Source organism: Aphelocoma coerulescens, chromosome 2 (assembly GCF_041296385.1).
Source record: "Aphelocoma coerulescens isolate FSJ_1873_10779 chromosome 2, UR_Acoe_1.0, whole genome shotgun sequence".
Lineage (NCBI taxonomy): Eukaryota > Metazoa > Chordata > Aves > Passeriformes > Corvidae > Aphelocoma > Aphelocoma coerulescens.
Genome location: NC_091015.1, coordinates 82302985 through 82318515, shown reverse-complemented (window position 1 = coordinate 82318515; position 15531 = coordinate 82302985). Strand labels below are relative to the sequence as shown.

The 15531-nt window shown below is 43.6% G+C and overlaps 1 protein-coding gene across 1 annotated transcript in view; it reads left to right on the top strand.

Moving 5' to 3' along the window:
- CDH20 (cadherin 20) overlaps window positions 1-7509 on the top strand; it is a 118997-nt gene extending 111488 nt beyond the window's left edge. Inside the window, exons 11-12 of the mRNA XM_069008300.1 lie at window positions 4276-4527; window positions 5937-7509. Coding sequence (XP_068864401.1) covers window positions 4276-4527; window positions 5937-6436 — 752 coding nt within the window. The 3' untranslated portion in view covers window positions 6437-7509. The remainder of the gene's footprint in view (window positions 1-4275; window positions 4528-5936) is intronic.
- Window positions 7510-15531: the final 8022 nt, after the last annotated feature.

Genomic DNA, 15531 nt, shown 5'->3' with positions numbered 1-15531 from the left:
AGAGAGGCTTGCTGTAAGAATGAACAACAAAATAAGATTACTGCATTTCCAGATTAAACTCTGAGCTGAACTTCTGTTGAATCTTAATCACTGCCCTCCATCTTTGGGAACCAGGAATTGTTGAAGAGAGAAGCCTTTTTTAATGGGTGCAGGATCAGAATTGGTCATACCCCCACCAGGCCTGTCACTGGAAGCCTCTGGCAGTCCTCCGCATTGCAATTAAATTTGTCCTAGGAAAATTTTTAGCTATTTCAGCCTTCCCTAAAACTGTGGTCTACTTCACACATGTAAGCAGTGAGCTGAAAATCCTCAAGAAAAGGTGTGACTCTTTCCCCAGCCCGGTGGTGTCTGGATTGCCTGCTTCCTTGGGCTCTTTCTCCCACTCCTGGTGAAATATTTCTTTATATTATTCCTAACTCTTCATAATTTTTACAATCAGTTTTTAAAGTCTAACAGAATTTTCAGGCTAATCATCCCCAGTTCTCCTGCAGAAGCATGCAGAAAGAAACCAAGCCTTTCTTGTGAGAAGAGCAGTGGTTAGCTCTGATCTCAAGGTTGGCACCTACACGGTGTTTAATTCCCCTGACCTCTCCGGAGGGGTGCATCACTTCCAGTGGGGCAGAAACCTACAGGAAGATGATGCTCTGTGGCTTTTTCTCACAACCACAAGAAGACAGCAGCCTGCATGCCTGTGGGAAGTTCAGTTTTCACACAAATGTGGGACCAGCCATGCTGCAATCTTCAGCATCTCTGCTCAGTGTTGGAGCTAAGTGCTGCCATCCAGCCCTCTGCAAGCCAAAGGTGCTATGTTGGAAGCTGTGATGAAAAATATTGTGCATTCTTATCATGCCTGCTTTTATTTTTTTAACATAATGGGGCTTTCATGTCCTCAATAGCCCTCTTCTCTTGAAGGCTGGGGCTTAGCAGATATCAAATTTGGAAGAAAATTGTGTATTCCAGTTTCTGCCATGCTGCATCACATTCCATCATGTCCTTCGCACTGCAGTAGCACTTCAAATCACATTGGCTTTTGATGAGTCACACAACAAGTTTTGGCACCAGTGTATTTCAGTTGCAGAGTAACAGGTAGAACAATTCTTTAGGGATGATTTGGATGCCTGCCTAGTACAAAGCAAAATTAAACAAAAGGCCCAAAATATAGTGCTGTGAGTTACAAAGAGAATTTAATCACCAGGAACATTTAAGACCTTGATGACATGTTCAGTGCATCACAGCAGAAGGTATATATACATATTTATCTTTCAATATTAGATTATAGAAACACAGTTTTGGCCTGAAAAAAGAATGATTAAAACCTTTGAGATCTCTCACTAGCTGATTTTGCACAGCTTCTGTCAGGTTCACTGCCTATGACTTCTTTTGCAGGCAAAGTATGACCAGCTCAGAATAATTAAGTCTTTTTTCCCCTCATAAAGAGCAATTTTACACAAAATGAAGGTTTGCTGTCACCTGAATAGAATTTGTGACTTCTATTGTAAATCAGTTTAGAGAAAGTGAATCTTTCACCCAGGAAAGAGAAAAACAACCAAATTACTACAGTTAGGATGACTCAAGTGTTTTCATTGACACAGCATAAATGCAGGCACTTTGCCACTTTCTGCCTTGGGGCTGCCTTTCCTCATGCTAAAACTGGCCCAGTGATGAAAAGATGTGGTATTAATAGCTGGGGAGCACATATAGAGGGCAGATAAACAGCCCAAGGGAGAAAAAGCACTTGTATGTGCCCCAAGAGAGAGACGGGAAAGGTTTGAGCAGGCAGTGGCTCCTGTCCACAGCACTGCCCTTACCCAGGAGCCATGGGAGGCACAGGGTACTGCTCCCTGATGGGTTTTGGGACACATTCCTGAATCACAGAATCATTTCGGATGGAAAAGACCTCCAAAATCATTGAGTCCATTGGACACTGCCAAGTCCACCACTAAACCATGGCCCTAAGTGCCCCATCTGCACATCTTTTGAATGTCTATCCAGGGATAGTGACTCAACCACTTCCCTGGATAGCCTTTTCCAATGCCTGACCACCCAGTCAGTGAAGAAATTTTTCCTAATATCCCAGCCTCTCCTGACAAAACTTGAGGCCATTTCCTCTTTTCCTATTGCTTGTTACTAGGAAGAGACCTATCTATGTCTGTCTGTACCCACTGCACATACTCAGAGCTGCATGGCATATCAAAGGTGAAATCAGTAAACACTGACACATAATCACTTTTAAGCAACTTTGGGATTTCATCTTGCACCTGGCGGTTTTTCCTCAAAGCTCCAGCTCTTGGGATCACATGCTTTAACAAGACACTACAATTTCACTATATATTTGCATGCAGACATGCAGCACACTTCAGAATTTTATGCTTTCAGAGTAAAAGCTTGAAATGTCATTGACATGCAAGAAAAAAGACCCTGAGATTCTTTTAAAAAACATGTCATAAATTTAAATTCATCTCACAAACTGTGGAACCTGACATCTCAATACTTAGGTGTGCCTGTACTCTCTGATGCCATAAGATTTGCAGCACAGAGTATGTAACTTGGAGCATAGTTTAAGTCTAGGAGACAAGTCTAGTGGGTCTAGCTTGGGTTTGCATGTATTCCATGGTTGGCTGTATATGACGCTCCTGATTCCATTTCTAAAAGCCACCAATCATTTCTGGTGTCCAGACTACAGTAGATAATAAAGTTGTATTTATCTGCATATAACCTGAGTCTCTACACTGAAAAAAAAAACCACCCAAGATTTAAATTTTAGCAGTGAATGGACAGAGAAATAACAAGGAAATTGAACACTTCTATGTTAATATTTTAGGTTTTTTCACAGCCTACTTGTGATCAGAAGGTTTCTTGCCATTTCCAGGCAGCAGTCCCATGGGAACAGCTGATCAGCATCCTGCATTTTCAAGCATAGCAAATATACATTGGTAACAACCTGGAGATGCAGATGGACAAACTGTGTGACCTCTTTTTAACCAAGGGAACAGGAAATAAAACTAAGTCGTCAAAGAAACTGCATGAAGATCATCTCCCAGAAAAATGCCACAGTATCACTGTACAGAATCAGGGCTTGTAGGTCTGCCAAAGAGAAAAAATAACTGTGTTCCCCATTTGTCTTTGCTGGCCCAAGCCTTGCAGACATGTTTGTAAGACAGGACAATTTTCATGCAAGTTCCTTTAGATTCCTTGGTGAGCCACAGCACATTGGAGACATTCAGTCTTGCACTTTCCTAAAGTCTCTGAGGCCAAAAGGCTTAAAAGTCAGCACTGACAAAATCAACACCCATTTCCAATGAGTTTTGCCTTGGCATTGTGAGATGAGAATTGAGAACAACTTCCTGAATCCACTTTCTTTCTAATTAGGAAACTTGGTGCACATTCTGAGGAATTTGAGGGAGGAGGTAGACAGGAATTCAAATGCCACTGGTAAATTTTGACATTTAAAAAAGCATGTTGAAAATGAAGGAAAAAACCCCAAAGGTAGGAATTTCCCTTGAAATGGCCAACAGCAACTGGCTGTTAGGTCACTCTTTTACTATTTTTGTCAGCAGCATCATTTTGATTCCTTTTGATTTAAGTTCTTATAAAAAACAGGCAGTCATACTAAATGAAGCAGAATGGTCAAATCAAAGCAGAATAATTCTGACAATGATGACACGAAGCATTCTGACTTTTTTCAGTGGCAGAAGTACTAATGAAATTGCATGTATTTTGCAGAAAAAATGTTTAGTTGCAAATTTTCAACTCGCTGCTGCTTTAGGATAGCAAGCTGGGTTTTTTCTTTTGTCTCTTTGTTGCCTTGAGCAGATGACCATGCCACATATCAAAAACCACAGGGTACCATAACGTGTCCACAAGGGTTATATGCCAGCATCTCCAAAATAGTGGCAGTGTCTGGGGTGTAGAAAAACTGCTGAGCACAAGTAAACAGGGACAAGTTGCCTTCAACTGCTCATTTCTGTCTTGCCTTCTGAACACTCTCTTAGCTAAAACTGAAGACTGTGAGTTTGCTCTGGGCACCTTATATCAGAAGGGGTAAAGGCAACTCCTACAGTGTGTATGCCTCTCAGGTTTGGAGCTACAGCCTGAGAAGGTACTGGAATAGGGGAAGCAGAGGTGAAATGATTAGTGATGAACTAATTTTTTAAAAAAAAGAAGAGAGAAGAAAGAATGAATGTGAGTCTAGGGCTGATTTTTTAACATTCCTTCTCTGCTGAATGTATCTGCTCTGCATATAAGCTGTTCTCTCTGTTTATTTCCTGCCCCTAGACAATACAGCATGGATTTTGACAAGGCGCTCTGGCTTCAGACAACATGAGCAGAACACCTTTTACCTGCCCATCCTGATCAGCGACAACGGGCGCCCAGTGCTGAGCAGCACGGGCACGCTGACCGTGCACGTGTGCAGCTGCGACGAGGAGGGCATGGTGATGTCCTGCAATGCCGAGGCCTACGTCCTCCCTGTCAGCCTAAGCAGAGGGGCACTCATTGCCATCCTTGCCTGCATCTTTGTTCTGCTAGGTAAAGCCCTCACCTCACTTCTTCTTGGGAGGGACAGACTTTTTGGTTCTGGCCAGGGGGCTGCTGATCCACCAGAGGTCTAGGACCCAAACACACACAAACACATCTGTGTGTATGTGTATATGTAGACACACGCATATCTTAAGGGCCAAATCAAGGACCTGATGGTGTAGTCAGCTGCATCTGGCTTCAGGCTCTGGACTGTAGGAATGGGGGAAAACTATGGCCTGCAAGTATTTCTGCCAGATGTCCAAAGTGCTAGGGTGTCTGATATGGCCATGCTTTCCTGCAAGGGTATGGCAGTGAGAAGTACTGAGAGCTGTGGCTGGGGGCAGGTTAGTTTCTCATCCTGCTCCACAATAAGCCCAGTTCCATTTCTAGTCTTTTGGAGAGAAATATCCCCACCTCCATCCTTTTTCCTTGAGACACTGCATTTAAACAGTGCCTGTTCTGCAATAAAGGGGCTGAGCATCTTGTATGAGTTCTGTCTCCACAATTAAACATCATGCTTTCCTTGCCTATACGTCCTATGTCCCCTGTTAGCTGTTGCTATCAAAAGAACTTCACTTCCCTTGTTCACTCTCTCAAATCGCAAGATACTAGTTCAAAGCACACATTTCCTGAAATTTCAGGGGACCCAGTTTAAGGAACAGTGTAGTAAGATACAGGAAAAATTCTTTAAAAGTACCTCAGTTCTGGCTCTTCAAAGGAGCCTAGATAGCTCAAAATTTCAGTATCCAAAATCTTTGCTGAGTTCTAGCTCTGGAAGCGGTCACCAAGTGATGGCACATTTTCAATAGCAAAGGGCTCCGGGGCCTGTATGACCACTTCTCCCCATGCTAGTAAGCACAGTGAGGGCAAGGAGCACCAGCACTGCAGCACTGCAGGAGGCTTGCAGATAAACAAAAAATTCCTTGGAACAGACTAAGGGACTAGCTGTGCATTTTTCTGCGTAGGCAGACATATCACCGTAGTGCCTTAGGACCATCCATCTCTGTCACATGCAGTGGCCAGCCCAAGAGGCATCCCCAAAGCACGCTGCAAAACCCACCCCCAGAGCAGAAAACAAAATATATATCCCCATGGAACTATGCTGCTGCAGATAAACTGTTACTGACCTCTGAGCTGGCTAGCTTAAAAGTGGCAAGCACGATTGGATATACATGTCCTAAGTGTCACCAAGAGTTAAGAATTGAGGTGAGAAAGGGGACAGATTAGCAGGACCTCAAGATACTAATTTTGACTGGGGAGAGAGATTTCTACACCACTTACCTTGCGAACAATGCAGCTCTTTAAATCCAAGGGGCTAGTTGGGCTCACCCAGGGGAAAGTAGGGCAGAGGAAAGTCTGAAGCCCTGGCAAGATCTGCCTCCTTGCTGACAGCACCATGTCTTGCTTGGCTCCCACAGTGTTGGTACTCCTCATCCTCTCCATGCGGCGCCAGCGGAAGCAGCCATACATCATCGACGAGGAGGAGAACATCCATGAGAACATCGTCAGGTATGATGACGAGGGTGGCGGGGAGGAGGACACGGAGGCCTTTGACATTGCCGCCATGTGGAACCCACGGGAGGCCCAGCTGGTGGTGAAGAACAGGCAGGACATGCTCCCTGAAATAGAGAGCCTCTCCCGATACGTGCCTCAGGCGTGCGTCATGGACAACAATGTCCACAACTACGTGCTCGCCAAGCTGTACGAAGCTGACATGGACCTGTGGGCGCCTCCCTTCGACTCCCTGCAGACGTACATGTTTGAAGGGAACGGCTCGGTGGCGGAGTCGCTCAGCTCCTTACAGTCCGTGACGACAGACTCAGACCAGAGCTACGACTACCTGACGGACTGGGGGCCGCGCTTCAAGAAGCTGGCCGAGATGTACGGGGCCACAGACAGCAGCGGAGCTCTGTGGTAACAGACGAGGAATGGCAGAGGGCTTTCCATGTGAAACGGTGTCCAGTTCGGTCCATTCTCATCAGATGCTTCCATGGACATGGGTGAGGCCTCATAAAAAAATAGCAATACGGTGCTTGGATGAGAATGGGAAGAAGGGTGCGAATGAAGGTCTCTCTGGATCAGCTTTACTCAGTTAAATTAAGTCACAGTTTTGAAACTATGGGAAACAGAAGGAAGGAAGTTTTTTCCTGGTTTTTACAGCAAAATTGGAGAGCTCCACACCTGGAATATAATGACACTGCTCTCTCTCTCTCTTCCTTTCTCTTCCCTTTGTACACGGCAGCTTACTGAGCTCTATACATCAGGGTTCAAAGATCTGTAAACTCCAACCGTAATCTCCAATTTACTGAGAAATTGTCACCACAGAAGAGTTGTTCCCCACTGGTTATTTTTTTCCCCATTAAAACAGAAAAGAATTGCTTGCTAACAGGAGGAAAAAAAAATCTGCAAAGCAGAAAATTGAAACTGGAATCTCAGTGGGCTCCTTGTAAACTAAACTCCTCCCTCTGTTGCTAACAGAGTTCTTTTTTAATCCTTTAGAAACAAGGCTGAGGTTGGGGTTTTTTCCCACGTGACTGAGGGGAAGAGGCTTTGAATTTCTGCTCTAGTTTAATGGCTGATCTGTAAGTCATTGGCGTTAACACTAATCCATCTCCTATCAAGTTTGTGTAAATTTATTCTTGACTCTTTAAAACCATGACTGCTAAACTGCTCAGAACAAAACCAGAAAATCTGCCTCTTTTGCACTGTAGATGTCTCTTCCATGTGCCAAATGTGAAGATTAGATTCTACCAATGAAAGCCAAATAAATTTTAAAATAAGAAAAAGCTATATTTGGTAACTACATGGGTTAGATGGGCTTTCCTAATCTGTGTGAGGTCAATCCAAGGGATGTTTACATACTGTAGATAACCTACTTGAACAAATGCAGTATTATAGACCAATAAATGGATGTAAGAAAATTACATGTATAAGTTTTGTATATTTGTTAATTTTGGTAATAAATATGATGTACTGCATACAGTACAGTACCTTAGCACCTCTTTTAATAAAAGTTAAACAGAAGGGGAAGTCTGATGGCAATTTATTGACTACTTTGCACACAGCAGTTAGTGCTTATCTGCAGCTTTACGTGCCTTGAGCATCAAGACAAAATGGTTCATCAGCATCATGTCAAGGAGACAAGGCTTCAGTTTGCAGAGTCGAGCAGATTGTCTGCTTCTTTTATCACTGTTCATTTGGACATTGCCTTTAGCAGTGAATCAGCTCAAGTACAGCCCACCAGAGAAGTTACCTTTCTAATCGAATAATGTTGAAGTCAAAAGAAAGTCTTGCCTGGTTTTTTTTGAAACATTGAGGCTGGGGCATTGATAGGCTTGGAAACCAGTTACACAGCCCTGACAGAGTCTCATGCCTTCAGAAACATGACAGACTAAGATAAAATATCTATTTATTCTTACTCTGCAGTCAGTTTTGTACCTGGATCTTCTCTTGTTTGCTTGTGTAAATGAGAAGAGCTAGGGAACTTACACTAACACAAGTTTCATGGAGAGCGGCAAAAGAACTCTGAAAGCAGAACAGTCTGCAATGGAATTTGCAGCTTTATTTCTAGCTAAGGAATCTCTACACCTCAAATTGCCCAGAAATAGATGATCACACATAACCACCAAGCTACCACACTTTTACTACAGGCATGCCATGCTCAGTTCCTGTTGCAGATGTGCACAAGACATTTCAGTCTCTCCTTTGCCTAATCTTAGGCTGTACCAATTTAAGACAGGAGCCTTGTTTCCATAGACTCATGCAAAGTCATGCATCCCTGGAGAGCCGTGCACCCATCAAGGAAAAAAGTTTTTACTGACTTCTTGTTTGCTCATCTGACGTGATGTAAATCTGTGCATTCACAAATGTAAAATGCCATGGGTTCTGCTTATCACCTGAAAATGCTTTACACCATTGCAGAAAGAGCACTGATAATTATTTTATAATGATTCTTGTACTCATACCATAGCACTCACCCTCACATGTCATATTGATTTTAAAGCACTAGACTAGAACTGCAGCCATCGTGATCAAGGAAGTGGTGTAAAGGACACAAAGTTGCTGTTGAGATTCTGAGAGCTTTCTCACCTCCTGCCACCAACAGATACCACAGAACATAGACAGGAGGACACCTATTCCACCATTTCCCCATCTAACCATTAGTTTTACGTATTTTAAGCAGATACCTCTTTCTTCTTAAAGCCCCAACTGTTGAGGCTCTGTAACCTTTCCATGCAGTCTTCCACAGCATCAGTATACTCATTGCTGAAAACCTTCCATGGGAAGTGTGAGGCATATATCCCTTGCAGCCATACAAGCCTGCAGTGCAAATAGATGACTTTGTCCCTCCACAGAGCTATGATTTGATATTTTCAGACCATTACTGTCTCTCCCAGTAGTCACAGTCTACAGTAACAAAAAAGCCTCTAGATTGTTCTTCATATCCTGATAACATGATGGTTTAACTCTCCTATTGTAGGTGGAGTGGGAGGATGGGGCATAAAAGTACAGTCCAGCATCATATTGCCTGCAACCTTCTGCATTTACTAAGAGTTTTTCCAGGACAAGCTGCTTCACAGTCTGTTTTGATTCCACAGAAGCCTCCAGAAGTGGTCTCTGCAGGACAGGCTATGCAGCAGCCAGGAACAGCTTCCCAGGCTCTGTATCCCCCACTGGGGAAAGACCAGCAGCCCTCTTGCTAGGGGCTTGTGCTCATGCCACAGGGGAATTCATAACCCACCTTCCTAAGCTGCATGTCAGTGTTAGGCTCTCTGATTGTCCTCAGGTTTGCCTCAACTTGTGATCACAGTCAATAGCTGCACAGCTTGGTGTTGTGACACTTACCAGCTGGTGTTTAGCAGGCACTTGGCAGCCTGGCACTTTTTTTTCTGTTTTATGGAACAGGTGACAGTGTTTCTGCAGTCTGTGAAATCCCTATGCCAACAACCAACACTTTCATCTATCACACTGCCACAAACAAAACTGAAGAACCCTCTGGTTTTGCTGATGAGATATAAAAAGGATCCATTTTCAGACACATCAGGGCTCAGCAGGTCCAGGGCAGAAGAGGAGAGAAGACTCCAAGCCCAGAGGAAGTGTGTGGTGCCACAGACTGTCAGTGAAACAAGCACGCTGCTCACACAGGTCCTCAGCCTCCTGCTCAAGGGCAAGCCTGGCCGTGTGCATGAACATTTGCAGCACTATATAAAACCTGCTTATGGTTTACAGACAAGGAGTTCAGCCTGCCATGGTGGAGGGACTGGGCTTTGCCACACCACCAGACACCTCCAAGTGACAGTCCCAGTCCTGCATGGCACTCACACTCTACCCACTGCCCTGGTGTAAGGGCAGAAATGTCAGAGGGCCAGGACAAGGTCCTACATGCCCTCACCAGTGTCCCCAGTCCCCCTGTGCTCTGAGGCTGGTCTGAGTGCATGGAGCTTCTACCACTATTCATTTCAGTTTGTTCTTCTGATGACATTTTTTATCACAGCTGCCAGTTCTTAGGGAAAAACAAAAGGACTTACCATCCAGCAACAGTCCCCTAGTCTGAGCTGTGGCTGCAAATCAGTGGTTCAGAGGGAAAAATAACAGAGCTTGCAAGTCATTTTACTAATTTCAGTCATTTAATAATTGAGCATATGGACTAAGCAATCCATCTCAACCGTCTAACAAACAGAGTTAGACAAAGAGTGATTGATTCCCCCCATCTTGGCCATCTGTATGATGCTATGGCCCCTTGGAGCTGTATCTCTTTCAGTTAATGGCCTGGACTCTTGGGAATTCATACCTGCTGCTCAGCATCCGGCCCTAGGCACGATATTCCCAAGCCCTCTGCTCTACATGTGGTTTTACAAGTGACCATGGGCAAACACTATAGTCTCTGATGTATTCCTTTCCTTTTCCTATGACCCATCTCTGCCTTATCTGCATAGATTGCATGACCTGCCACTATTATTCTGCACTGGTCATCACACCTAGGCTCTGAGTAGCAGTGTTCTTTAAACCAACTGTCAAGGACTCCAGATCTCTTCAGAGCAAAATACAGAACTCAAGAATGCATGAAAAGATATAACATCATTCTCTCTAGTGTAAATTTTCTTGCAACACTGCCTTTCATTTGCTGCTGCATTGCCCATTTATCCAGCTTTATTAAGCCCCTCTTGATTTTGTGATTTGTCCTCCAGCTTTTATTGCTCTTAATCATTTTATGCTGCCATCACATTTGTTGCCTAAAATTCCCTTTTAGACCATTCATTACAGCCAACAGTGACACAAATCCTTGGGGGACCCAGAAGCTATATTTTGGTCACCTTGAAATATGATTTATTAGCCCATGCCAGTATTTTTCTTGATGCAACTTTCACATAGCACAAGCTAGAACCTGCTGCTGAGCACAGCTCCCGGGAACCATCAAACTGGAGGGATGGATATGTCCCAGACATCTGTTCTTCATGTGCATCACATCTTACTTGTCCTGGCCATGAGTAAGAGAAAGGAGGCATATAAAAGAGGCACAAGTGATACCTTACAGATTCCAGAAAAGTTCTGACCTGGACAAATTCAAAGTTGAGGAGATTCGGTTGCTTTTGCGTTTGTGCTGCCAGGGTCTTATTACTAAGCTCAGCTTGGTTTATGCCAGCTATGTTATGAGTTAGATCAAACCCAGGAGTGGAGGTGGGCTCAGTAACAAGTGAGGATATGGCACATGAGGAAGTCCGTACTGTTGCGAGCTGGTTACGTTGCTGCTCTTCCTCCTCCTGTGTGTCAGGGTGTGAGACAGCCCAGTTCATCCTGCTCAAGGAATAGCCTTCAGCGTATTGTCTCCACACAAAGCTGGTGTAAACAGGCAGTGGGTCTGTCCAAGACATCCTAATTTGTGCCTGCTGAGATGCGCAGCATTCAGAAGAGGAGGAGCTGCGTTTCATTCAGTTGTGCCCTGTCTCTCTCACGGCGATGCATATGCCATCAGAGAGCCCCAAGATAGACACTGCTGCAAAACAGCTGTATCACCTAAGGGATTCATTCTCATCCATAAAGGTCAGTGATTTGCCTCTCATTTGGACTGTAATGCAGTAATAATCTGTATCAGTGCATCCTTTCTAAACAGACAGGAAAATCAGCAGAGAGCAGCGAAAGTGAGGTAGAGTCAGAGTCATGATCCCAGGAAAGCATTAGGAGCTGGGGAGTCTCACTGTCAAACCAAGACTTTAAGGACAGATTTTCTGTTTTGCTTTCTTATATCAACCTTCTGAAGACCTTGCCCACGCAAGATATTTTGCCGTTGACCTCAGAGGTGGAACATTAGGCCACCTGCATCACTGACTGAGCAGAAGCAGCAGTGCAATGTTAATACTGTATTTCCCAAGAGACATTAGAGTAATATTGTTGGGGTCCCTCCCCCTGCCATGGAGCCCTGGGGGAGGGGCCCTGGGAGGAAGACACGGGGTTTCCCTGCCCCTGGTCAGCCTCGTTCCCCATTGGTTGGTGTGTGTTTCCCTGCGGGGGCAAAAGGACCCTTGGTCCGATGACTGTAGCAGTTCCTCGGCAGATCCCGGCCACGCGGCTGCAGAAATAAACATCTCTGAAACAGCAAGAATCCGTCCATAGATATTTCTTTTCCACTGGACTCCTGGTTTGATATAGGCGTGTTACAGTATCCCCACTGTAGCATAACGTGGTGGAGGAGGTAGAGTCACTTCACAATGACTTTAAAAATCATGCGATTTTTAAGAGCTGATGTAGGAGACAGTACACAGTCTGAATAGCGTTTTCAGACCTCATTTGTTATTAAGCTCACCATTAGGGAATGGCCCTCTTAGGAAATATGAATTTTCAAATGCACATCTTACTTTGTATAGCCTGGTTCCATGATGACTAATCCTATCATTTTTTCCCACAGCACGTGATACTAGAAGCAGAAGTTCTTGCCATGCCACATATAACCAGTAACAGTAATAATGACAACATCTATCATAATGGGGGTCAGATTTTGCTTCTGCTTTGTGGGAAGGGTGAAGGTTACCAGACTCATAATGGAATTTAGGAAGCTGAATCCCTAGTTAAAGGATTAGTAGTTCCAGATGTTCCAGGAAGTGTTAAAAGCCAGGCTGGATGGAGCTCTGAGGGACCACTCAGAGGTGTCCCTGCCCATGGGAGGGGCACTGGAATTAGATAATCTGTAAGTACCCTTCTAACCCAGGATATTCTGTGATTCTATGATGATTCTGTGATTCTTTCTGCCAAACATGGGTAAATCAGAGGGCAACATGAGCCGCCTCAGCATCACAGTACCATGATGAGTGCTGAATAGAAGATTTGGTCTTTTCTACCATATCTAGGAAAAGAAAAATATGGAAAACTTTTCTTTCAAGCAGCAGTGCTAAACACATGATGGGTTATTCGGTATTATTTCTTCTCCTTTTTGCATAGATTATTCTTGGGGCTTGTCAAAGGGAGACAACCTGTCCAGCAAAGTCATTTCTTTCTGAAGCTCAACCAAATATTCTGTAAGATCATAGGTATCACAGATGAAAAAAGTAGAAAAAAAATGAGGTACAAAGCAATCAAGTGTCTTTTTAAGGGTAATATAAACAGAGCCCCAACCTGCATATGACTTATTCCAACCTTAGAGCAGCCTTGTGGTTACAAAAACTCTTGTTTACTTTCACCTTAGAGACATATTCTCAAAAAGAAAACTAGATAGAGTTGAGGTATATACTTTCAACAGCCTCAATCTTGTACCTACTGACCATGATCTTGCACTTAAGATGTACACTAGAAGGAAAGGAAATGTGCATGTTCTGCCTATACACTATGCTCTTGTCCTGAGATTGCAAAGTATTTTGCAGACTGCTACAGAATAGTCTGAGGTTTTTTACAGACAAATAAATGGGAACACAGAGAAGTTTTAAAAATCATGAAGATTTTAAAATAAATCATTGTAGAAATGGTAACCTGTCCCAAAAGTCTGCTGATCTAAACAGAACTCCTCTTGCAACTTAATAAATTATGCCTATGGCATAGGTGGCAGGTGGGCAATAGAATTTTGAGCTATAGCTCAGGTGCAAAATTATTTTTTACCGATAACATAAATACATCTGTGAGTTAAATGAGAAATATAGTCCCACAACATAAAATTATCTCTGCTACTAATCCAAGGGAATTTCATTTCATGATTTCTGCATATTTGAAACTATAATTTACGATTCAGCCAACTGTCCAACCACTAAAGAAATCAAAAGTCAATGTTGCATTTACAACTCAAAACAGATGAGTAGGATAAAAATGTCTGAAAGCTCCTATTAAATCTTATCATCCAGAGTTAATTGTAAAGCATTTTCCTAGACTGTTAGAGCGGCGAACAAGCACAACATAAATTATGTGTAATTTTGAGTAATTACAGTCGATGTTAGCATTTTCGAAACATCACTCACAGTGAGAGTTCCAAACTGACCGATTTATACGATACTGTGCCTCCTTCATCTTCCCTGACAAATATCATCCACCTCATGGTTCTGCTTGATAAATGAACAACACATTCAAAGATATGGTAAACTGCTGGCTTTGCTTAGAACAGGACCTAATTAAACAAGCATTTTCTGTCAGCAATTTCTGATAAGGTATAGTTCCTCGCCAGCCCTGACTTCATTTGCAGGTTGGTGCAAGAAAAACCAGTGTCAGTAAAGACAACAGCTCCATCCCCTGGGTGGACTTAGAGTGTATAAACCACTGCAGCAGCCACCCCAATAACATGGTGGTGGAGGAGAAAGGAAGACTGAAAACCTTCCCTATGATCCCAGTACTATGTTTTCATACCTGGGCTCACAGAAAGCAAAGCGTCTGCCACCAACACTTTGGTGAACAGCCACAATCCTGTGCAAGCCACAGAGGGGCAAATGTGCTTTCCCAGCTCATCACTAACAACCAGCACCGAGGGACTATAGGACTTGAGGTGTGGTTTTGACTCTGATGTTGATGTTACATGCAAGTCAGGCAAATTTTCATGGTCTTTCTGTGCTGTGGCTTTCTACTCAGCATACCACAGGGGTAACTGTCTATGGTACTCACTCTTAAGTCACATAACAGCATGAAGAGTTTTGGTATTTATCTAAGCAGACTGGTAAGCATTTTAGAGCCCCAGGCACATACTGGATAGGATATAAAGCTGCATATTTCTTTTCAAAAAGCACATACCCTTCTAGCTCTGGGAAAAGAGAAAAGAAGGATGACTCACAAGCAGCAGATGCTGGTAGCATCTCTTAACACATTACTGGAATGCACTCAGAGGTTGTAGGAATGCAGGCTCCCTTAAAGCCTACCTAGGATAGATTTGAACAAAATGCTGTAGCAAGCCAGATCCTACATCATTCCCTTTGTCTTACTTTATCAGCCGTAGTCACAATATTTTGCTTCTTTGTCAGACCTTCTCTCCAAAAACATCCAAGCACACAATAAATATGAATTACTAAAGCAGCACAGCATTCCTGATGTGTACAGTGGCTCTGTTATCAGTAGCCCTGGGAGAGTATTACATTGTAGTATTATTGCTAAAGAAAATCAGCTGAGTGTCTTGGTGCAGCCCAGCAGGATTTGAGACCAATAATAGAGCAGGTCCCATTTTTCCAGCAAAGAATGCAGACCAGATGTAAAAATTAAATGTCTAAGCTCTTTCTACAGACAATAGAGAGAGAGGCTGAATCCTCAGCAAAACATGCACATTACCTTAGACACCCCTCTCAGGACAGGAAGATTTCACGCTCAAAAGGAGTGTTTATCTCTTCCCAGGCCATTATCTGCTGGCCACACAGGAGGTGTCCCCATGGACCAGAGGTGCCCAAGGGACTGCTGAGGCTTCAAACTGAAAGAGTAGGTTTAGATCGGATATTCAGAAGAAATTCTTTACTGTGACTGCACTGAGGCACTGGAACTGGTTGTCCAGAGAAGCTGTGGATCCCCCCATCCCTGGAAGTATTCCAGGCCAGGTTGGATGGGCTTTGAGCAACCTGGTCT